The sequence below is a fragment of the Aedes aegypti genome, chromosome 3 (genome assembly GCF_002204515.2).
Source record: "Aedes aegypti strain LVP_AGWG chromosome 3, AaegL5.0 Primary Assembly, whole genome shotgun sequence".
Classification (NCBI taxonomy): domain Eukaryota; kingdom Metazoa; phylum Arthropoda; class Insecta; order Diptera; family Culicidae; genus Aedes; species Aedes aegypti.
Window position 1 is genome coordinate 234,992,010 of NC_035109.1, and position 26,616 is coordinate 235,018,625.

The 26,616-nt window shown below is 36.0% G+C and overlaps 1 protein-coding gene across 1 annotated transcript in view; it reads left to right on the forward strand.

The window, feature by feature from the left end:
* LOC5576221 (cathepsin L) overlaps positions 1–26,211 on the forward strand; it is a 55,188-nt gene extending 28,977 nt beyond the window's left edge. The window contains exons 3-6 of the mRNA XM_001655949.2: positions 16,493–16,698; positions 17,097–17,218; positions 25,213–25,649; positions 25,719–26,211. Of these exons, the coding sequence (XP_001655999.2) occupies positions 16,493–16,698; positions 17,097–17,218; positions 25,213–25,649; positions 25,719–25,880 (927 nt within the window). The 3' untranslated portion in view covers positions 25,881–26,211. The remainder of the gene's footprint in view (positions 1–16,492; positions 16,699–17,096; positions 17,219–25,212; positions 25,650–25,718) is intronic.
* The last annotated feature ends 405 nt before the right edge of the window (positions 26,212–26,616 follow it).

A 26,616-nucleotide genomic window follows, 5' to 3' on the forward strand; every position in this document is an offset into this window, starting at 1 on the left:
GAGCGCAATAATATCAGGCATCCCCTCGTATATGCCAATACATGTGAGGTTTGTCGCGCAACAAACGGGCGTTACTTTATGGTTCAGCTTTGATTCTCCCATTCGTAAATAAATTCCTTGGCGAAAAAAATGCACAATATTATTTTTACTGTTTTCAGCTATATTTTATATGCAACCAACAGGTTTTTCGCCACAGTCTTGTGTAGGACATTATGATCGATGGAAACATCGAAAAAAATTTGATCATATATCGTATTTTCGCAGATAAATCAATGGACAAAGACCATGTACCACTACTCACATATACAAACAGGCAGGAGTTATGATTAAAAAATATTACTCTTATTTGGGAAAATCGTGGAAAATCACGAGGAAAGCTGAAAATATAGTTCAGTTTTCATTTGATATCAAATACTTATACTTCAAATGTCTGTTTTGAGCAATTGTATTAAACTATTTAGTATCAATACATGCTGTATTATCTCGGTTTGGCATGCAATGGAAAACCATGAATTTTCCGGGAAAACTATATCTATTTCTCTAGAAAACACATCAATCAGCTTCCAATGACTCATACAAACCATTTCATGCCCAAAAATATATAGGTCACCGCGATAATTTTTGAGAAATACACGTGGAAAGTCATCCAATGGCAAAATTTTCCCGACTTACCTCGCTTCTCCGAAGTAAGCTGGAAAAGCGAAGGAAAATTCGGGAAAACTTTTTTCCACGATTTGGAGGAAACATGATCCCTCACAGCGTGAAATGTTTTATATGACCCAATTCGGCCAGGTTTGAGCAGCCCAATGGTCTGAAGTCAGCATAACGCCTTCGCTCCCATACAAATTCCAAATCGCGCAAACCCATTAGACGATCGCCTTAAACAATGTTACAAGGGACCAGCCTCGGCAGGGCTAATCCTCTGCAGCCAACTCTTGGTCGGCGCGCCATAGACGCTGCAATTCTAACATAATGTGAGTGACAGCCGTAGTTACTGCATTCCAGCACTCGGCATCCGCACACATTCTCTCTATAATATTGTCGGGGGACGTGTCCCCTCCGCATGTAGTGAGCATGCGACCTCTCACAACAATGAAACGGGGGTGTGTGGTGCTTCCTTCCTAGTGTGGTGCTTCCTTCAAAGGGCATAAATGCCCACTGGAAGCATTAACGTGTCATTGTCTTTTTAAAAACCTAAATATATAACGCATTAATCGTGGCAATAGAATATTGCAACGGTTTTTATCTAAAATTATTTTTTTTTTGACATTTGTTCCAATGTTTTAACATTGGACATTCCATGTAGCTCATTAGTACTATACCAGGGAGGAAGCTTCAGAATAATTTTAAAAACTTTATTTTGAATCCTCTGCAGAGCTTTCTTCCTGGTATTACAACAGCTATCCCATATTGGTACAGCATACAACAGGGCTGGCCTAAAAATTAGTTTGAAGATCAAAAGCTTGTTCTTAGGACAAAGTTTTGATTTTCTATCGATAAGGGGATAAAGACATTTTATATATTTATTACATTTGGCTTGAATGCCTTCAATGTGATTTTTGAAAGCTTAATTTGTATCTAGCATGAGCCTTTAATACTTAGCTTCATCTGACCAATTTATTGGAACTCTTCTCATCGTAACAACAGGTCTACTTGAAGGTTTTAAATAAAGAGCTTTTGGTTTATGTGGGAATATTATTAGTTGAGTTTTGGTAGCATTAGGAGAAATCTTCCCTTTTTGCAAGTATGAAGAAAAAATATAAAAAAATATTAGTATTACACTTCATGTCAGAGCTATTTTCGTTGTAATTGAGAACATATGAAATCAATACTCAAATATCAAACATAGATGAAATTTTAGGATTTTTGAAACGTTTCAAACAGTTCTAAGATCACTATTTGATGAAGTTTTAATTAATTCGTCACTTAGCCCTGACAGTTATAGATATAATTTGAATTCGGTGTCAAATCTTTTAGCGAAATTTAATTTTATCGTTTGGGCCATTTCGTAATCAAAGTCAGAAATTAATTAAGAGGTATGCAACGCCCTATGTACCTTACGTGATTTATCCGGTTTTGTTCAAAATATAGTTGTTTATACAAGTCGGACTCGATTATCCGGAGTATGGATTTTTTTTCACTTCGGATAATCAAATCACTAAAACAAAAAATTAAATCTGCGATGAAATAATTTAAATATTATCTTTTTATCGTTTTTTTATTTATATGATGCAGTGGCGTAGCTAGAAATTTTTTTAGGGACATTAGGGGCTTAAAAATAATGAAAAAAATGTTTCACCAGCGTACACAAAAAAAACCCTTTTTCAAACCTCCCTTTTATTACCTAAGTTGTATATTGCAATACTTAACTACCGTCGATGGGGTGACAATGGGTCTAGGGCAGGGATTGAATCCTGAGAAAATTGAGAGAATCTCTCACGTATCGCTCTCTGTAACTATCATAACATGCTGCACATTATGAGAGACTGTTTATCGTAAACTGCTACAAGTTTGATCAGATTGGGGGGATAGTAGGGCATGATAAAACCCCTCTAAACATGCTCCAAGCCTGGGGGACACTGTTGTTATTGGAAGTTCGTGGATTGTTTATCGTGCCAGTAAAGAAAAACACCTATCCCCAACGGTAAACAAGCGAGAAAAATGGATTTTATCATCGCTCTCTCGTTGGGGCTCTCGCTCGCTGCTTCCATTTATCAGACTTGTTACACCTTGCGATACAATGACGATCGTGGACCGCAACAGATGGGATGTTTTTCTTTGCTTGCTTTGATCGTGCTTCATTCTCAAATGAGAGCGAATTCTGCAACGCCTGGTCTAGGGTGTGAGATTGGGTCAAAACGGAAAAATATGATTTATGAAGCCAATAACGCTGATATTACTAAAATTAATAATTCATATGCTAGGGAACATATAATTACACGTAATTCATCACAATATACATTTTTAGAAATAGTAGTTTTTGTTGGGTCTACCCCGTTTAGCATAATGCCGTTTGGCATACAGTCGTTTGGCATAATGCCATTTGGCATAACGGTCGTTTGGCATAATCGCCATTTGGCATAATTGTGAAAAAACATTGAATTTGCTGAAATTCCTTCCATTAAGCAAAGGGGTGAGAATAAGCTGCTCACGATCGTACATTCCGTTGTCAGTTAGGGATAGGACATGCTTCTTAATCATCATTTTTCAAGGAAACCAATATCCAATAAAGCTCTTTTGGAATTGCATCATACATGACTTCCGGGGTCATTAAGTCCGGGATATTATGGCGCATTTTTAACAAAAATATATCCTACGCCTAAATTATTCCAAGCCATTTGAAAAAAGGAACATGGAGTTTTATGACGCATCTTATGGTACGGCATATTACTGTACCACTGCAGTATCTTCCTTTTTCAAATTATGCCAAACGACCATTATGCCAAACGAATATTATGCCAAACGATTGTTATGCCAAACGAATGTTATGCCAAACGAATATTATGCCAAACGACTGTATGCCAAATGGCATTATGCCAAACGGGGTAGACCCGTTTTTGTTTACTATATTGATAAACTTGTATGTTGAAACTAGATAAAATTTACAACATTAAAATTCTCCTATGCAAAGTATCACGCATGTACTTTAACCTCTATCGTTATATTAGTAGAAGGTTGAAAGTCTTTCCATTACACTTCATACGTATTTTCTGGAATCTATTTAATTTTTCCCCAAAAATGTCATTTTTTTCTGCACGGTGTCTAAAACATCAAAAATGGGGGTGAGATTGGGTCAAGTAAGAACGATAGTAAATGAAATTGCAAGTCCACTTTTTTAACGATTTACGGTGCCGGGTGTTCTCTTTTTTCAATAAGATGTGTTTATTCTTCCTAAATATAGCATCTCTGAAACAGCAAACAAGTCTACTTGAGTATTCCATACATTGATAACAATGCAACGTATTTTGACAACTTCTCAATCCAGCAACTGCGTTTTGCGCGCAGCAACATCGTGAAATTTTATCGAATGGATTTGTTTTTTAGAATTTAATTATTTATCAGTGTTTTCATATTATAGAAACATCTCACGGAATTACAAATGAGTTGGATCGCTGAAATACCGAGATTATGACGTCAACAGCTGCCTGAAATGTATTGATCTTGGAATGTCGCACCGAAATTTAACTGTTTGCGAAGGTTCAAAATAATCACTGTTTCAGTAGGGGAAACTGAATGGGCTTTATGGCAATGGGGATGAGGCTTTGAGGATAATTTGAGTTCACATATTTTTCCTCATAGCTCTTCAATTTTTCGGTATAATCGTTCTTTAAAGTGGGTTTATCATACTTGTGAATCATCTTAGATATCTTTCCGTCTTGTTTGCATCGTATTTCATCAATATTTTTCACCTGTGAATGATTTTGCAATCATATTCTCAAAAACAAGTTGTTTTAATTACAGTGACCCAATGTCACCCCCTCTATGGGGTGAGATTGGGTTATTTTTCATTCACTCGTGGTGCCGCTGTCAATAAATATTGTTTAACAGTTGTTAATGCACCATCAAAGTACATACACACCAAATTTGAAGTTTATTGGAGTTAAATTGCGATAGTTATTCAATAAATATATCGTACATATCCCTTTTTGACCCATTGTCACCCTCAACGACGGTATCTCAAATTTATGCATGAAAACTGAAAAACAAGAATATCAAAAAAAAAACATACTCCGGATAATAGAGTCTAAAATATTTCAAAACGATTGATTAATGCTCAATTCAAAGTTCAAAAATTGAAATCATTCTGTTTCTTATACAAATTTTCCTAGATTGATAATGATATTTGGCTTGTTTGTTTCAACATAATTTTGGTAGGTGATTTTTTCTATAAATTTTGTATCTAAATACATGAAATCTAAGGTAGCGTCCACTTATTGCGTAACGCAAAAAATAGAAATTTTACATACTTCCACATGTTTACATACTCATTATCAAAGTTACGCCAAAACCAAAAATCGACTTTCGATTATATGAAAAATAAGATGTGTATAAATGGATCTCAAATTTGGGTTTGATCCTCAAAGTAGCATTAAATGCACTATTCCTTCATAAAGGCTTATCTGACATGTTCAATTCCTTTTAATCGAACCTCTCTTACGCTAATAACTTCGCCAAATTAAAGAAGTCTGTAATGTTTCTTGTTTATGAAGGAAGATATAGTGATTCTTTATCCTACAACACAAAAACATGTTACGAAAAGTGAATAAGTTTTCCGCAATATTGCAAAGAGAGCAACGATGAAGAGTAACCGATGAATGCAGATAAGCTCTTATGAAAAAAGAATGTCGATTCGAGCATATCCTAAATTGGAAAGCTTTCATCGCATGGGGGTTTGTAATTTGTGTTGCAAGCATCATGACTCACTCACAATACGCAAAATTTTCAGCAGATGACCTTTAACCGGTCCAAAAATCGAACTTGTTTCAGATTGGCTATCAAATTCAAAAGCATTGCTCAGTCTAAGTGTAGTTGACTCGTGACCTCTGCGCATTAAAAAATCAGAAATCATATGAAACTTTCAAATTCACCTACCAAACAACTATGCGTCTTTAAGGTAAGGATGGTTTGAAGCCACAAATTGATTTTTAGAAGCACATATCCAGAGAACCAACAAATTGATCATGCATTAATTAATCTTTGGCTCTCTAGATTTGTGCTTTTGAAAATTCAAGGTTTGACTCCAATTTATTTTTAGCTGAAACATGAATAAAATTACTTGGCCGTACATACCAACTGATACAGTGTCTAGTTCTCAGCTTTTGAATTTTTACAATCAGGTTTGTTATAAGACGCTACTGAGGCGTCCGATTGGAAAATGGACTTCAGCAAAGTTGTAGCTAATTAATGTAACTAACAGTATCAGCGTAGCTCTAACCCTCAAGATTACATGAGCAATGACCGATTGAATGAATGTCTTGCTTTTCCCATAATAATTTCCATACAGACTTTGAAGGACTTTTGCAGTCTCAGTTGTCGTCCAAATGAGCTCAAATTCAGAGAAGAGTCACAATTTGATCTAGAATCGAATGACCGGTATCAGGTATCAGAATATTGGCTCAGGCGGCACGTTCCCCTACAAATGGGAGATTTGTGCCTCGCACGTCATTGCCATTCATCACTTACCCGATTGGGGGAAAACGGAAAATAGAGGAAAAGGGAGGGAGGGAAGGATTAACATATCAAAAGAATGGGATAAAGAGATGATTAAATTCGCACAAGCACCTCCGAAAAGATGTTTGTTTGAATAAATTAGAATCTGAAAGATCAAACCAGAACATTCACAGAATAATTTCAAGTTCAATCTTCAGTTAAGGAAGACGATTCATTTCTGCACCCCCGAAGGGATACTGAAAATGATACATTGTTAATTCTCATACTTATGACACCGAATTCTCTACCATAGCAGATGATGAAGTACCATTTTGAGCACGAGAATCAGTTTTATTTGATAAAATACGAACAGATACCTTCTGAAAACCGTAATTCATCAAATAATTTTGTTTTTTGAGAAGGTTCAAAGAGTCGTCACATATGCTGAAAAAGAAAAGACGATGATCATTCACAGTCTGTAAGACTTTATTAACCCTCCAGAAGTTCGCCAGAACATTGGGATTCTGGAAAACCAACCGATTCAAAACATCGTTTTGATTCAAACCTTCAATTGCATTCCACGGAATGCGCAAACAAATGCTGTTTTGATGAAGGTTGTATTGTTCAAAAATGAACTTGAAATCAACTGACGCCTTTTCATTTATCATCAACAATCTTTGTCTCAGCCAATCATGGCTCTCTTGGTTTTCTGGAGAAAACCAAATTTTGCCATATCTCAGCCCAGAACCAAAGAAAGTTGGGATAAATGAATTAGGCGGCGTTTGATATAAAAGGACATTTAAATCCTTTAGCAATTCATTCTTCAATACGTCCGTAAAAAATCCTTTTTCAAGCTTAATTTGCAAACGTAATGAAGCCTTTGAATCGCTTGTTTCTCCAGAGAGAGAAGTTTTACCAGTCAAAGCAACTTTGCGGTTTAGCTTCTTTCTCTGGTTTTTCGCATAATTTTTGCCTCCGGTGGCAAAACTTGGATTACCACCATTCGTGGCTTGTGGCTTCGCACCATGTTCTTGCCCAACACGCGGAATTTCGCCTTCAGCACGTCCAGTAAATGCTTCCAACGAACTCCTCGCGTGCTGTATAGAACTATCACAGGATTTACCTGAATACTCAGCCATGTTGCAATAACGAAATATCGCTCAATCTAAAATCGAACCTTATCCGATGACGATCAAAGTCAAAAGAAAGAGCAAATGCAAAACAATCACTTCTAATGGTTCGAGATAGATTGTTGTTCCACCAACACACTAGCTTTTAGAGAGAACCAAAAGCGAAATAAAGAGTCAATACATTCTTGTGAGTTATTTGCAAAAAAAAATACAGGGATATTTGTCTGGTATACATAGGAACTACACCTGAAAGATACCCCATGTAATGCAAAAACACACATAAATTATTACACCCTTCTACTCTAAAATCAAGGCAATTTATAATTGACAATACTTCAAATCGATCTAATGCTTGTATTGCAATCATATGGTTGACCCCTACTGCCATACGTTCTCATGACATACACAGTAAAAGGTTTAATTAGGGTAAATTGCCAATTTTTGCACATGCTAAAAACGCGCGAATTAGTTGCGCAGCCAGTGTTTTCTTATGGGTGTGCAATAATTGGGTCGATTTCAAGCCCGTGCAACAATTGACAGGTTTACCCTTACACAGAAGAAATACCAAGTAGAGAGCAACTTGCTAAACAGGGATATTTTCTGACGCACACAATGCCATACATCCGAAAGATACCCCGTGGTAAGCAAATATGCCGAAAAAGTATTTCCCCCCTTCTCTCTAGTACAGAAGCAATTTGATCTACAATACATTTATTGCAATACTATGATCAGCTGCTGCATGTACCTACATCTCTGAATACGAGCAGAGAACAGATAGGTTGAAAAACGTACAGAGAACCGGGATAACCACAGTTCAGTACGTCATAACCCTCTAAGGGTGCTGCCATAGTGAATGCGTGATGAAACGCGTGCGCGTATGGGAACCCGCAAAGCAGAATATCCTTTGATCGCAACGCGTTCGCGCACGCACGCGCGTTACTATGTCTTCAGCCTAAGTATAGAACACTGATTGCACTGTTATGCTTTAGATGTTCATCTACTGGCTATAAGTACATACAGATACCCGTAGGTAAACAATGAGTTAAATGCTCACATGGAACTCAGTAGGTACTCACCAACCCTGAGATCACTGTTAGAGATGTGAGTAAACCACATACACATGCAAGGTTTTGCAATATGCTACAACAATTACATGTATGCCGCGTAAATAATTTGCGGCACCACATATTGAAGCACTTGCGAACAAAAAAAATAATATTTTCACATTATTTCTTCTTTAAACGGGTCAGAACTACACTGAATTTTTTTCCGTTCAACAAAGTGGTAGTACACAACTGTTCACTAATTGCCTTAAGTGCAAGTTTTAATGATATCACCCAAATAAAATTAATTAATATGGGCCATCACACAAACGCGTCCACTACCCAACAGTGGTACACAACCGGAGATTTGAAAATGGACTTCAGCAAAGTTGTAGCTAATTAATGTAACTAACAGTATCAGCGTAGCTCTAACCCTCAAGCTTACATGAGCAATGACCGATTGAATGAATGTCTTGCTTTTCCCATAATAATTTCCATACAGACTTTGAAGGACTTTTGCAGTCTCAGTTGTCGTCCAAATGAGCTCAAATTCAGAGAAGAGTCACAATTTGATCTAGAATCGAATGACCGGTATGGAGTAAAAACGATTTTTTGAATCACCTTAATACCCACTTTTTTGCACTGTAATTTCTCAACGGTTTTTAATGAAATGGCGCCGATTGTTCGTTTGTGGCTGAAACACAATAGGGACTAATTAGCTACTGAGATAAATTAATAAGAAACATGACTTTATATCAAGGAAGTCAACCGAAATTTATAGAGCGAAAAGAACCTTGACCATCGTTCCGACAATAAACATATTCATCATAATTCCCAGATCAATAACCTCCACCACACCCATAACAATTGATTAAGGCAATTATTAAATCGCAATAATTATTTATTTTTCTGACCTGCATTACATCTTACAATAAAAGTTTCAACGTCCGATGTATAAATGACTGACCACCCATTACGTAGAACCATAGCCAGAACGGAATACAAAATTTGATAAAGAGCACATCTGACGCGAGATTTTTTGAAAGTCACACTCGTCATCGGCGGAGTTGATTCAGCAGTTCTACAGATTATTTACACAACAAACAAAATCATAACGATTTTATATTGCATGGTCAACGAAAACAAGTAATAAGACACCGTTCGCAAGGAATATGTTTGTATTGTAGCCGAATGACTGAAAGAGAATGGCAGGATATTGTGACGAACTAGCATGGGAGTGATGTGATTCTATTGATTTGTTTATACAGTTTATGGTTTATAGAGGAGGGTTTAGAAGCAATCATATCTGTATACAAAAATCCCAGAAATCAATAGTTCATGCATATGTAAGAACATTGCAACTGCCATTTAGAATGACTACAAAATCTATTCAAATGATTAAATACCACAACAGCTATTAACATAATAAGAGCTTTACAATAGTTTTAAAAATATTTGAACACAATAACACTGCAATTTAGAATGAAAGCAGCTACTTAAATGATAGAACATTTTAACAGTCCAATAGTATGTAGGTTGGGCAGAATACTCGAGAATCTTATTTTTAATTTAAAAAATTAATGAAACGAGCTTGCGCAGAATGTGCGACAATTTAACTCTTAGAGCAACTTAGCATCACTTTTCGACGAATTCAACATAAAATAATTCAGTTCGATATTAATTGGTTTTGGAATAGGATTAAAGTTTATTAGAACACTCATACATCATTGATGGTACACGCCTATGATGGTACCAAACGCTAGAATTGTATGAATAATCATATAGCTTTCAGTAATACTGATGTTTTATACTATATCTAGGCTAATAACGATCGGTGGACTACGACATTGATGTAGTAAGGTAAAGATGCATCGAAGCCACAGCTTAAATTTTCGAAAGCACCAAATTGAAGATCCAGAAGGCCGGCCTACCTACCTCCCATATCTTGCTTACCAGCGTTACGATAAAAATAGTGTTCTGTGAAATTTTTAGCTTTTTAATTTTTTTAGATTTAAAGGTGGCCCAAAGGCGACGCAGATTTATATGGAATTTAATATGAACAAATTTTGAAAATTTTTAGTATCAGTACTGAAATGTAACTTATTATCTTGTAGTAAAAACTCATTTTTCAAACCTTGATTAAGAAACTGCTGAAGAAACGCATTTTTTTGTTTGGGATTTTTGCAGAAGTTTGCGGGACCAAATTTCCATAACAAACAAACATATTCATTAATATCTCTTCTTCCATTCGTCGCATTGAACTACTTTCTTCAGCAACTTCCTTTATTAATCTTTAAAGAACGAGTTTTCACTATGCAAAAATAAGTTTGTACCGTAAACCAGGGGCAAATTGATCATTTTTTTACAACTTTTTGCTGTGTTATCCTTCTTAATTCAAATATTGTCAAATAAATTTCGTCAAAACCAGTACTCCATTGATCTTTATCAGTTTATGTAATTGACTTTTCATGAAATAATATTTAACATATCTTAAAAATAGTTTTAATATCAAAAACTAAGAATGACACATTGGGGCGAAATTGATCACCATATAACAAAGCATGTTTAAGAATAAAAAAAAAATCCCTATCTACTAAATTTGGGTCTCCTGAATCTGAATATGATATCAAAATTCTTACAACTCGAGTATTTGATCAATTTATTACAAAACTAAACTTTGATAATCTGCCGAATACGCCCAAATGTAGGCAATTTCCCTGGAAATAAGCACATTATTTCAGAATAAGTTGTTTTATGAGCATAACACTATACCTGTTCTGCTGTATGATATCAGAAATGAGTTCAGTGGTTCATAGATAAGCTTACACAACATTTTAAACACTCAAAGTTGACATCTAGGCATTGCACCAGTGGATTGTTTAGCACCGACATTACTAACTATATTGTGTATACCTTCAAAAAGTGTGAATATTTGTATGCAAAACTGACCCTAATAAAAATGAAATAGTTCAAAATCATCATTAGGCATCTATAAACATGAATACGTGGAATGTCTGTGGTGCCAAAGAAACCTTTGGCATCCTTGGGAGAAAATATCTTTAGTTACCGACCTGATCAAATTCGCCCCAGTGATCAATTTGCCCCCGGATTACGGTACTTACATTACAATACTAAAGTGTTTGGAAAATTTTATTTTTTTTTCCATAGTAATTTCTATATAAATCTACATCGTTTTTGGATTACCTTTGAATCATCACAGAACACAATTTTCATCGTAAGGATGGTAACGAAGGCATGGGAGTTTGGATTTTAAACTTTTTTGAACTTTCAATCGCCCTAGTATAGCAACATTCTATTTGAAAATTTCAACACTCTCGAAAAGTTTAAAATTACTACAACAGTAACATGTGCTCAACGAATGATTTTTTTTGGGTGTTTGCAATATTCAAATGAAGTGTTGCTGTTGTAATACTCGATGATGGTTTTCCATATTTTAGTCGGGTAGTGTATTTTGTTCAGCCATTTTTTTTCCTTTCTTGAATTTTTGTTTTAATATCAAGTAATGTGTGCATAAAGTTTGACAATTGTATAAACTATCTTTCACTTTTTTTAAACCCAAAAAAAAATTGAAGGTGATGTAACACACAGTGTGACCAGAAAGCTCCAGAATTTTCTGAGATATTATAATCTTTTATGCCGAGAATTTCTGTTGATTCATCACTTCAGGAAAAAGTAAGTGTGCAAATTCTTCAATTTTCAATTGTATTTCTCAAGACAAAAAAAGTGGTTAGCAAATATTTAGACTGAAATTTTGAGATTTTTTATGATACCGTAAACCGGAGGCAAATTGATCACTGTTTCACAACTTTTCTATGCTTTCCTTAGGAATTGAAATATTCTCAACTTTATTTCGGCAAAAAGCAGTACTTCGTTGAGGTCTATCAGTGTACGTAATTGATTTTTTTATGATATCAACATTAAATAAATCATGAAACCAGTTAAACAATATTAAACATTGAAAATGACCTACTGGAGCAAAAATTATCACCATGTAACAAATCAAGTTTAAGAATAATACATTTTCTTATCTATTAAAGTTGAGTCCTCTAATTCAGAAAATACTAAGTTAAAATTAGAAAACCAGCATAATACGCCCAAATGTGGGAAATTTCCCTTGGACCCTTTAGAGAACAAACAGTTATATGATTGAAAAAGTATGCTGAATGATTTCATAAACGAATTCAGTAGTTCGCACTTAAGCTTATAACACAATTCATACACTCAAAGTTTGCATATAAGCTTAGTACCAGCAGATTGTTTAGTACTGACTTTTCCAGCTGTTATCTGCTTCATTACGGCCTGAAATGCGTTTTTCTCTTCTAGAGTACTTATATTGACACCCCTGATGATTGCTTTCATAGTACTCTAGCAGTTCTTAACCCGTATAGGCCTGAGTGAAAGCAAAAATACTAAAACCCTCACCGCTCAGCGAATACTTAAAGATTCAAATAATATTTTGTCAGTATACTGGCTCACATATCTAGTTTCTAAAAGTGACCAGAGGAACTCGGGAATATTCTTGTGGCCGGAGTTATTCCAGTGGGTCACTGTGTCAAGTCGGGAAAAAAATGACGATTTTTTGGGACATGCCAAGTTATCTTTATTTATTTCCAATGGCAATCATTTTAATTTGCAAAAACCATTAAGACCTGATATTCAACATTATAAATGAATAGCTTTTCACCGTTTAGAGTGTACCAGATGCGGCCAATCAGACTTAGTGCCCTGAAGAACCGGCTCTAGATTTGTTAGGTACTAAACCATTTCAAATCTCTAAAAGTATAGATCGAATACGTTCCCATAAGCTTGACACAGATGTTAAGATACAAATTGTGCACTTTATCATAAATTTGAGGCATCCCGGGGACCCAAAAATGATCATTTGTAGGATCAATCAAATGCAATTGACATAATTATTCAATTTAATCGATTATCAGAAGGTTTACGCTGATGCATTTTTCTAAAAATTCCTCGACATAATGGCCACATTATAGCCGATTCTGGAAATTATCTGTGAATTGAAATTTGCCTACCTCCAGGGGCTCAGAAGCACAGAACCCTTGTCACCCAACCTGACCCAGTGATCCACCGCAATAACTCCGGCCACATGAACATTCCCGAGATCCTTTGACCACTTTTAGAAACTAGATATGTGTACGACTATACTGACAAAAAATAATTGAAATCCGTTAAGTATTCGCTGAGCGGTGAGAGTTTTAGTAATTTTTCTTTCACTCAGGCCTATACGGGTTAAATAAGTAAATGAAAATCGAATTTAGTTGTATAATGTATACTATAATGCCTATATTTGCATGGTCGACGTAACCACCAGCACTATTATTGCTGGAAAATTGCGTTTTTGTGTTCCTGGTTGCATTCTTGCGTCTGTTAACAATTTCAGTCAAATAATCTGTGCATTTGGTAAAGATTAAAGTTCATAAGTTGACTGTGGTAATGTTTTTGTATCAGCACATACTTTTGTCAATTGAAACGCAGTCCAAATAAACAGTCGTTTGATTGCATGAATTGACGTAAACACCAGGTTACCGTCATAGCAACAGAATGTATGTTTGTTCGGATAAGTTGGTGTATGTACTCAAGTTAATCCGTTGTCCTCTCATAATTCAACCATTTTCGTACAAATAAATGCTGTTCGCATGTCCAGCTAGTATGTTATAACGTTGAGAATGCATAGCAATGAAAACATGCGTTTTTGGTGAGATTGGCGCTTTCGTCGACTATGCGAATATGGGCAGCATGCTACTCTAGCTGGAATCAAATGGTGTAGTACTTAATTCGGTTTTTATTTACTTTCAGGCATTCTACTAAACATCTCGAAACTTTGTTATCTTTTTGGGTTGATGTTAGTTTCATCGACAAGTTATGGTGTTCTACAGACACCATGAGCATTGAAGAAATACTGTAAAATAAATTTAGCTTATCAAATAATTCAATATTATTTAAAGAATTAACCCTTGCATTCTTTCCACAAAGAATTACATCAAAATCAACATACGCATGCAAAATACAGTAAGAAGAACCTTTTGCGGTCACCTACTGATAAGAAATTATCAGTTGCGTTGCGTCATGTTCCCGTTTGCAGTAACGTAAAAGGGGGTAAATTTGATAATGCGGGTAATTTTGATAGTGCGAGACCCACAACATATTAAACGAAATAATGAAGTTTCTGTTAACCAGTTAAGCAAAACGAATGCAAAAGGTAAAGAGTATTAGTATGATACTTCATGTCAAAGCTATTTTCGTTGGAATCAAGTGAATTTGAGGATTTTTATGCAAATATTAAAAATTTACTAGATTTTAGCATTTTTGGAACGCTTACAAACAATCTGTTCTACGATCACTATTTGATAAAGTCATAATGAGTTCGTCACTTTGGGATGGTACACAAATTATGTCACGCTAAATTTCGACTTTTTCGACCACCCCCTCCCCCCTTTGTCACGTTTTTTGTATGAGTCCTTCGAAAATTTTGTAAGGATTGTCACGCTTGGCTTGACCCCCTCCCGTGACGTAATGAGCGTGACGTAATTTGTGCATGACCCCTTTTCCATGACAGCCTAGTTATAGTAGAACATGAATTCGGTGTCAAATCTCTTAGTGAAAACCATTTTTACAAACTGGGACCATTTTTGTAATCTAAGTCAGAAATTTCCATACAGCGTTAAACGCTTAGAGGTATGCAACGCCCTATAAATGTTCCGTAATTCATTCAATTTTGTTCGATTTATATTCCATTATCAAAGTAACCCCAAAACAGAAAACCGACTTTCGATTATTTGAAAAATAACATATCTATTCAGAATAAATCTTTTAACAATCTATCAAGTGCAATCGATAGTAAGTTGTTTTAAAAATATAAATTGTAATTTTTTGGAACAGCATGCATAAATATTGAAGTTTTCTTCGAAAAAACTATCAAAGTTACCCCGTTTTACGGTACACAAAATGTATAGTCTGCGTCTGACTGCCCCGGCAGGAAAGGGCGTTTCTTATTGATAATGCAGTTTGGTTGCGACGCAGTAGTGCAATCCATCCCCGAAAGACTCGTGTGGCATGGGCACGAGACTACTGTTGGGTTGATGATAATCATCCATACATGCGCGGTCCCCGTGGAACTGGTTTCCAATTTCATGTTTCGGTTTAGTTAGAACAGCTTGAGTAATCTGAACTGAAGTCACCTCAGATTACGCATGGACTATATTCGCTAAATGTTGCTAATTCTAGAATACACCAATGCTGTTTATCGGCGAGCTCGTGCGTTAATGGAACATCTTGAATGTTTCAGTTTTCAACAAAAGCATTTTGTCTCTCGTTTAACTGCTTTATGAGTAATTCTCGCTGAAACCAGGTCGCCATCGGTACACATTGTTAGGTTTCAAATTTTGTTTGTCGCTGTTCGTTAGATTAACTCAAATTGGTGGACCTCTTGAAGGCCAGCAAGCTAAACCGTTTGCGAAAAACGCCAACGGGAGCCTCAAAATTCAACAAAAAACTCATTCTACTGAAAGTAAAACCAAATTTTCTTATAGGTATTCCTGTAAACAGCTCGAACATTCATTATCATTCTAATTATGAAATCCAAGATGGCATCAAAATCCAAAATGGCCGCCAGATATTTCACTCTGAATGATAGTCCATTCTAGACTCCAAAAAAGAACCAGCGATTGAAAACTTGTTACTTTTTTGTTACTTCTTCATCCAAAAACAGATAATGTTCAAATTGGAAATTAAATATTTTTTATAATATTTCTCATAAATTTGTGATGTATAATTATGTAAATATGCCTGGTGCAATGGTTAGAACACATACTAGAGACGAATAGAGAGATAAGTAGTAGTCGGATTCAGATTGGATACCACTTTGGTCCCTTGGTACTGCAAAAGGTGCCCAAGTTTGATAGATCGTACACTTTTCACGGCATAACATTTGAATCCCATCCGCGAGATAGTCACTTATGATCTTAAGATTAAAGTGATGACTTCCGACTAAAAGGTTCTATACAGGTTCTATTGCCTGTTCGAGGACAAATTATACATTGTCAGGAAAGGCCAAAGCTTTGAACGTTCAAAGTTGACTTGTACGCATCATAATGATCTAAATATCCCGCCTTCTCCTTCCCTTTACAGTTGCAACATCGCAAGAATTACGACAGCGAAACCGAGGAGCGCATCCGACTGAAGATCTACGTCCAGAACAAGCACAAAATTGCCAAGCACAACCAGCGCTTCGATCTCGGACAGGAGAAGTACCGCCTGCGCGTCAACAAGTACGCCGATCTGCTGCACGAGGAATTCGTCCAGACGGTGAACGGGTTCAACCGAACCGATTCCAAGTGAGTACATAACATTGAGCGACCGTTACAAAACGAACGACGACAACAGTGTGATGCTTTGTCGTGTTCTTTGTTCTGTGAAGGCCAACGAGAAGCATTAGATTGAGACTTCATGAACAGCTAAATATGAGTAATAAGCGTTCTCAATGACTTTGACAACATCTTGTATAGTTGCTCATAATACTGTTTGCTTCCGTTTCGCTATCACATGTACAAGGGTTGCTCTTCCAAGTAATTGGTTGTAACAACTGCCCGCAATGAATCGCTCATGAAAGCATAATCTGATTAGCAACTTGTTTGCCAGTCACATGGTGTTGTCCGTTTTGCATAATGTAGAGAACACATGTGAATGCCGGTAGAAGGAGAAAAAAATGATTCGATGTTTGTCCACTTTTCAGGAAATCGCTCAAGGGCGTAAGAATCGAGGAACCGGTAACTTTCATCGAGCCGGCCAATGTAGAAGTTCCAACGACAGTCGACTGGAGAAAGAAGGGCGCCGTTACCCCGGTTAAGGATCAAGGTGAGTGCTTCTCAAAAAAAATCATAAATTACCAGGGTAGCGATTCTGGATAGGAGAAACGTGAATGGAATACTATCGAATAACACTAAATCAATGCGACCAATCGAGCTAGTGGAAGTAGTGAAAATGAGTTTTGTGTAAATATTTCCCCAATCAACTTTATTTTCCTTGCAAGACTATTTGGAAGAACTTTCCCAAAAATCCTCAAAACATATACTGTGTCAAGTATTTAAAGAATAGCTGCAGAGAGCACCCAGTACAGAGCTGCCAGTAAGAATTGCTGTCTAATTCTATTAGTATCCGTCCTACTGTTCGATGGAACCTTTAAAAAAAATGTTGAACCTGGAGAAATTTTGGTAAAATTCAGGAGAATTTCCAAAAGAAATCCGTGTAAAACTTTTGGTGGCATTACTGGCAGTATTACTGATAGATCTGAGATAAATTCTAGAGAATTTATTGGCGGAAAAGTTCCAGGAGGAATGCTATATTTGGAAGAATTGGACACATAAATTTCGAAATCGATCTCGGTAATTTGAATTATTATTAATCCCACAGCTGCTATCTAGGTAAACATTTTCGGCAAAGCGTTTACCGAGATGAAGTCACTAAAGAAATTATTGTGAGAATCTCTCGAGAAATCTCTGGAAGAATTCGTTGAGAAATTTATGAAGAAATTCGTGGAAGAATCCTTGGAAGATTTCCTTCCACATAAAATCATTTTCAAAGAATGGAAATAGAAACAGCAATAATTAGCGGAAAAATTTCCGCAGAAGTCATTGGAGAAAATTTTGGGCATTCCTGAAGAGTAAAAATTTCTTCCTGAAAGTCATTCTTGAATTCTTATTGGATTCATTTGGCGGAAGAATTATCTAATGATAGAATACCCCTAAAGAAATGCTTGGAGTATTATTTATGAAAAAAATCACTGGAGAAATAAAAAAAAATCAAGAGAAATCCTGAAAAAGAATTCCCTGGAAAAGGAAATCAGAAACCTGGAATTAATCATGAAATCATTATAAAAAATCTCGAATATCTCTGGATAAAATCTTAGTAGACTAATAAACAGATTTTGTTTTATAAACAATATTGAAAAAAAATCTGGAATAATTTCTGAGGAATTAGAAGTGTTCGTAGATATTACTGGGATAATCCTAGAGTAATAACTAAAATAATATCCCTAGAGGAATTGAGGGGGATGCTTTGAAGAAGTTTAGTCAGATAGTTTTTTTATGGTGTGCTCAGCTGGAGCTGCATGATAGCTTCTTTGTCTGTGCTGGACCCCGTAGTCCAAATTTTTACCTCTACTTTTGCCAATATTTAGACTGAATAGGCTATGTTGCCTGATTTAACACTATTTTGTTTGAATATTGTGCGGAAGTAGTTTTATTAAATTGTTTTTGCGTCAGTTTCCCTCCCGTAGTCATGTTTGTATAGTCATCTTTTAGTTTTGAGCAATCGGATTCTTATTTACGCATGGAGAAGCGACATGAAAATATATGTTAATAATTAATGCACTTCTTGGAAACAACATACAGAGCTGTTGACAAATTGTACCACAGATGTCATCTCCAAGCATCTTTTGACGGTCATATATCAAACGATAGCGATAGGGAGATCCTTTTTTCCCGAATGAAGGTTATTAAAGTGAAAAACATGAAATGTGCTTCCATCTATACGCCAACAAGAACTATCTGAAGTGCCTCGTCATTGTACGTCATGTATTCTCTAGTATTTTAGTCTTATCTTCCGAAGGTCGTACTGGAATGCTAATCAATACAATACTTTTGTAGGAGAGATTACTGTCTATGTTGCCATCTTGTAGTACCGAATCCAAGTTGTAGATAAATAATATGAGAAGAAGTATCAAATCTAAATGTACTGTAAATGTGTTTGGTTTGGTCATCGATGTGCTTTATGTTCGTCTTATTGTTATTGTTCTGAGGTCTTCTCAAAATGAGAATTCAATTGAATAATGTCTCAAGTTAGTTTACAGATTGGATAGACAAAGGCAATGGTAGGGTAGGGGCAATGGGGGCAATATGAGCCACCCAGGATTTGACCTCAAAAACAGTATTTTAATGTTCAGTGTCATCATGATCTGCTAGAAAATGATTCAAATAGCCACCATAATAAAAACCGTAAGAATATTCGTTTTAAAATTCGAAATATTCACAAAAATGTACAAATTTGTCCTTTGACACGAAATGCTTATAATTTTAACAGTTGTCAATTAAGGCTATGAGACAATTATTATTAATTTATTATTCTGGTAAATTTTACCAATGCACTGAAACTTCTGACAATACTGAACAATTTGTGCGAGAAATTAGATTTGTTCATAAACAACATTATTGGAAAACAGAATATTATTTAAAAAGTGGAGAGGAGGGGCAAAATGAGCTACCTAGATTTAAGCAAAAAAGAAGGTGTTTTGAACATCAAAATGCATTACCTAAATATACTAAATCATCTTTTTATCTGCATAGTTACCCGAGCAAAGTCCAACATCAAAATGAAAGCAAGTTGAAAACATATATTGTTTTCAGCATCAAGTTGATATCATAATTTGATATCAATTTATCAATGAAATATTCGATATCATATTTTGTTTTCGTTTTGCTATCATTTTAAATTTTTGTTTATATTTTTTTTCATTTAATTATAAATTTATTCGTGCTACATGCTTAAAATACTATGAGAATATAAAAATAAAGCATTTATCTAGTCGCAGCCACATTTCAATATCAATCAAAAATATGTATATCTCAATGAGTTCGCAATTTGCTCTCAATGATAGCAAAACCTGTTTTCAATTTGCTTTCACTGACAGCAAAAAGAGTTTTCAATTTGATATCATGGGAACATTTTTCTGCTCTCAGTTTTGATATTTTAACCGTTAAAACGACCAAAATGACAACAAACTGAGTTATCAAAATCCGCGACATCACAACATCAAAATTAGTTTTCAATATGATCTCAAGCTTTGCTCGGGTACTTACTGAAAAGAGTTTCCATTTTTTTGACTTGAATTCCCCCACAAAGGTGACATCAAAGTTAGGAATTCCTCTTCCGGCAGGAGTTTTCCTTCCTCTTTCAGTTATTCAACCATGTGTACAGGAGCAATATACTTACTGAAAAGAGTTTCCATTTTTTTGACTTGAATTCCCCCACAAAGGTGACATCCCTGGGCTTGGGATTATATTTTCCAGGGAGCGATGAATTTTGATAATTGATCGCTGTTGTTAGTAGTTTTGATTAGATGTTGGGTGAATTTCAAAGCAATGGCAACCTTTTTATTACAAAATTTAGATTTTATCTTCTGACCTAAAAATTCTGGTTAAACTACTGTACTATGCAGTTGCACTAGGCTATCACTCATCAAAATTACTTTCACTTCGGGAAAATATAATTTCAAACTGGCGAGAAGATTACGAACTGAGGGTGGGTTAGGAGCACAATTAGACCCTTGAATGTGCAATGTGGGGTAGTAATTGGGAATGCCATTGACGGTTTGTAATCTTCTACGAGGTTTTCGAAAACCAACAGGGCGCGTGCACCGGGTTGCGGATAGGAGCAAAGGGAGATCAATAGCATCTAGGGTGCCGGTACCAATGGCTGTAATGTACCAGTAGATTGGACTATGGAATAAAACGAACATTTTTCGATAAAAACGGCTTGTGCTATTTTTGGTGGATAGATCGTCTCTAGTTTCGTCGATTTGACAAATTTCAGCTTTTTATTTTATCAAAAAGTCATATAAATAATAAGGTTTATGCAAAAAATTTGCTCCCTTGCACCAGTAGTAGACGTCGTGTTCCAGTAGTGGATCAATGGATGGAAGCAGTTTTCAAAATGGATGTATAAAAATGAAGAAAAGCCCTAGAGATGATCTTTATGCTTCATTCGATAGATATTAATTGCTGTTCCGAGGGAAAAATGTTAAACCTATGTAAAAATTTACCGTTTTGTTTAAAATTCCTTTTATTATTCCAGAACGTCTACTACTGGAGCACTAGCGCAACTACTGGAACACGTGTACCAATAGTGGCTCAAGCGATTTTATGTTAAAATATTAGTTTTATCATTCTTGTTATATTTTTCCCATATAGTAGAGGTTGAAATCTTTTTGTTGGCGCCAAAAGATCTTTGTTAAGGCTTTTCATTATTTTGTTATGATTTTTTATAGCTTAGGTAGTCCACTAATGGCACCGGCACCCTACCTAAAATAATAGAACAAAAAGCCGTTCGATGATTAGGTAATGTTTAGCGATCTTCTATGGTGTTCTAGTACTATTCTTCACTCACTGGGAATTTTGGCCTTGATAATAACAATAGTGATAAAAACATAAAATAATACCTAATACTTGATAAGTACAATGTAGCTTCAATATAGTAATAAATGAAATAAAATCAATTTTCTATACTTGACAAGGTTTTGAAGACAATCAATGAGTGAAAGAACTACCTATTAGAAAAGCCACATCAGCTAAGGCTATACATATACAAATGTTGGTCATAGGGTCATGGCGAGCATTCGGTATGTACGTCTATGATTGATTCTTATCTAATAGGGGCACTAGAAGACCACGCGGACAATTTCGAAACAAATTATTTTTATACATCGGTCTTACGATCCGAAAGGCTCAGCTATGCTGCAAAGTCATTTTAAAAGCTATTCATTACTACTGTTTAATTGTTTATAATTCTAACAAAACTACATAATTAACTCATTACTAATCACTGTTTCTATATTCTCTTTTTCTCTCCTTCTTATCTGTTGCATGATTATGAGCATCACTAATATAACGCATGAGAATGCACAATAAGAATAATTTCAGGATTGAAAGCAGTACATGGATACCTGGATAGAATAGCTTCGAAAAGGGCGCTCAAAATATAATATTTCTGATCAGGGAAGTATTATTATTAAGGGTATGTAAAATGTTTCCATTATTAACACTTAGATCACACAAACAAATGAACTAATAATATCAAATATTTTTAAAATATTTTTATTTGAATCAGCATCGTCAATCAGTGCAAAAACAGATAAAGTTTGTAAAGTTATCACCATCGATTGAATTGCGCTCTGTATAGTAATGTTCAATCAGTATCAAAATCTCCTAAAGCGTCGCATTGTGCCATCAGCAGCCCTCATATTGTTATTATTTTGTTGTTTATAAAATTTTAGAAAGCGATCAGCATATTCTTTCTTACTTGTACAATGGCCGATCTATTTGGAATTTTAATAAGTCAAATCTAACTTCAAAACTCAAATTTAATTGCTTTCAGCACATTTACATTTTGCAGCATTAATCGCATCACTGTGTCAAGTCTTCTCCATTCCCTATACCCTACCCCAACCCTTCTTATCCTTTCCGATGGTGTTCAAGTGGTCCGCATAGACTATTACGGCCATTACCTATCCCTTCCCCCGGCTTTGGACTGACTTGCGCTCTCATTGCCCCACCAAACGCTGCAAAATGAAAATGAAAATGAATTCCCCCACAAAGGTGACATCAAAGTTAGGAATTCCTCTTCCGGCAGGAGTTTTCCTTCCTCTTTCAGTAATTCAACCATGTGTACAGGAGCAATCTTCAAAAAATCCTCTATCGAACGCTCTCACAATTTCTGCAAAATTTATTAGAAAATCTTTCAAAAATATTTCCACTAATTCATCAAGAAATTTGTCCATGAATGTTCTTCCAGGTTATGCGTATCTACTTTGTCCTGGGATTCACCGTGTAGTTCCTCCAGGAATTTCGTGAAGAGATTTGTCCAGCATTTCATCCACTGCTGCCTTTTCTGTGGCGAACTCGCCAAAAGCGAAAGTTCATTTTTATAAAACAAGTACCGTTTTGATTCATACTACGGACATATAAGGCCTCAATGAAGTATAACTCATCAAAAAGCATATAAAATTAATCATTCTGTATGATTCCTACGCGTTGTTGAGCTTTTAAAACAATTAGCTTTCGAATGGGAGGTGAAGATTTTGATTCCGCAACGTGAATAATTTTATATAAATAGAAATGTGTGGACTGTCAATGATTCTTATTCCGGACGTTTCCTTAACCTTGCCTTAATTTCCGGACAGCTCATGAAAACCATAAATCGAGAAGTCAAGTCATCAATTGAAATCGCTAAACCACTAAACAGACCTCTAATACAGTTGGGCATTGAACATTTTCATATATATCGATGAAAAATGTTTATTGAAACAAGCCACGACTGTACGAACTTTTGAAACGTAAAAATTGAAACATTTAGTGTGAAATGTATCCCATACAAAGAAGAGTGTCCGGAATTGAATGTTCTCCGTAATATGAATCAAAACGGTTATAATAATAATAATAATACTTAAAGGACTTCCTTATGAAAAATAGCCTCTGTTTCTAAAGAAAATCCTGATTAATTTTGGGGAAAAATTTCTTAAAGAACTACTTACTTCAGAAATTTTTGGATGAATCCTTAAACTCTTCTCAAAAAAGTTACAAAAACCGGTTTTTTTGGACCATCACATCTGTGAGTAAATTTCTCACATGCTGAAAATCGGGTTTGTACACATGCTGAAAAATGATTTTGTGCGAATCGTGCTCAATTTTGTGTAGAGTAAAGTGGGGCAAAAGTTCGAGTGGGGCAAGAGTTTCTTTTTAAGATTTCTAGCTCACATCAAATCAAAACTTAGAAATGTCATGGTGGTTCGAATGCTATTCAAGTAAGAGACTTTCACTCCAAATATCATAAAAATCGATTGAGATTTGGAAAAGTTATTGCTGTTTGTTGTTTTTCGACGTAAATATTGTAATATTTGGTAAAACTTTCGATGCATGGAACCAAATGAAGATAAAATATTTTTCAATATTTTATGTAAGGGCGTTTCTAGGCCTATCATAAGGATGCTTTGACGTGTATTAGTTTTTCCATAAATAGTTGGAATCAATTTTTGGCCCATAGCGGGGCAAAAGTTCGAATCTGCGGGGCAAAAGTTCGACCCATGTATAAACCCACGGAAAATTTTTCAAATTTCCTGAAATCTACATATTATCTTCAGAATTAGCGAAATTTGCCTGATCGTGCGAAAAATGTCTCAAAAATTTTACATTTTCACTTAATTTTGCGAAAAACTGCTATTTTTGGGTGTATTACAATTAACCCTGTTTTGAGCATTTTTTGATGAAAATTTAGTGTGTATTTTTCGGCAAGCATAATTTTACGGCTGGTATAAAGTATGCCTGGCATAACAGTATTGATATTTTGTGTTTTAGCCAGCGAACTTTTGCCCCACACTAGATTCGAACTTTTGCCCCACCGGTGGGGCAAAAGTTCGTTTAAGACAATCTATTTTGAAACTGTTATAACTAAAAATGGGTAAATATTTTGACACAAGTTTGTTCAGCAAAGTTATAGCCAATATGTTGAAGGTTCGCTGTATGGTATTTGTTTTGTTTCATCTGCTATTATTTTCCTGGAAACTTTGATTATACCACTAAGGTCGAACTTTTGCCCCACCTTACTCTAACTTCGTTTAAGAATGAAGAAATCTCTGGATGAATATCTATATCCTGATTGCTGTCTTATAGTAATCCCGAACGAATATTTTGTAGGGTAAGTGAGTCCGATGTAGATGTCTTGAAGATGTACTGAACGTAGATCTTAGAGGTTATGCTAGGGAAATTCGTGGAAGATTTATTGGATTATTTCCTAAAGAAAATTTTGGAGTAATACCTTAAAAAAAACTTTGTGCAAACGCATAGGGAAATTTCCGATAAAATTGCATGAGAGTATCGTGGGTTCTCCGAAGAACCCTTATCAAAAATCTTCTTCCCCATTCGCTCTTTTCTGTTGGGTATATCTCTTTTTTATTTTTTTCAGTCAAGAGGTTTTTTAAGGTCTTATATTCCAGACACGCAGTCCTGGTAGCGATTGTATATTATATAAAATAATCCACAAATGTTAACTTCATTCTCTCACCTTGTTCTGATCATTTACAGGCCACTGCGGCTCGTGTTGGTCGTTCTCTGCTACCGGTGCCCTGGAGGGTCAACATTTCCGCAAAACCGGCAAGCTGGTGTCTCTCTCGGAGCAGAATCTCGTCGATTGCTCCGGCAAGTACGGTAACAACGGTTGCAATGGTGGCATGATGGACTACGCCTTCCAGTACATCAAGGATAACGGTGGCATCGACACGGAGAAGTCCTACCCATACGAGGCCATTGACGACACGTGCCATTTCAACCCGAAGGCTGTTGGAGCGACCGACAAGGGCTATGTTGATATTCCTCAGGGTGACGAGGAAGCGCTGAAGAAGGCTCTGGCTACCGTTGGTCCTGTATCAATTGCCATCGACGCTTCACATGAATCCTTCCAGTTCTACTCGGAGGGTGTCTACTACGAACCGCAGTGCGACTCGGAAAACCTGGACCATGGTGTAAGTTTGACAACTTCTAAAATGTCTTATAAACTGTAACTACTGATTATAATCCTTTCCTTCGAACAGGTCCTTGCTGTTGGATACGGAACAAGCGAAGAAGGTGAAGACTACTGGCTTGTGAAGAACTCGTGGGGAACCACCTGGGGAGATCAAGGCTACGTTAAGATGGCTCGCAACCGTGACAATCACTGCGGTGTTGCCACCTGCGCCAGCTACCCATTGGTGTAGGCATCGATCGTTAAGGTTTTGTGTGATCTGAATCGGTAAGAATGGGCCGCATCGTTGCATTTGTATGTTTTCCACCATCGAAAGTTACATTCGATTTTTAGTTACTGATCCAATGCCATGAATATTCGTATGACTATTCACTTATTCTTTTTTTTGTCTAATTAAGCAGAGCGAACGAGATCAAAAATTGCGGTTAGTTCGTAAGAGTTTAGCAATTAGTGCTGTAGGGAATCGTTCAATTTCTTGTGCGAGTTAATGCATGTGAAGCTGTAGATGGAATGTTTGTGTATCACAATCAAGGCGTAGAAATGTACGAAGTTTTATAATACTACGTTGTGATGGTTTTCGTTTCAGATGACAAACCCTGCTCTTTGCGTACTAATTTACAAGTTCGAATAAGCATCGTCATTGTGCTCAAGAATTAGCTTGGGCCCTCATAAACTTAGTACTAACGTCCGCGGTTCGTTATTTTCCCAACACAATAAGTTGTGGGTAAACTACCACGATCTTATACCCAGCAGAAAAAAAGATATCTAATATATTAAAATTTGTAGTTCATTGAAATGGTCGCCATGTAACAACCGATTCAAACACTTCGTTGTTCAATTTAATTTTAGAATGTCATCACTCTACATCCTACAAACATCGGAGCAATAATTTGGTGTAGTACGGGGGCCCAGATAGCCGTAGCGGTAAACGCGCAGCTATTCAGCAAGACCAAGCTGGGGGTCGTGGG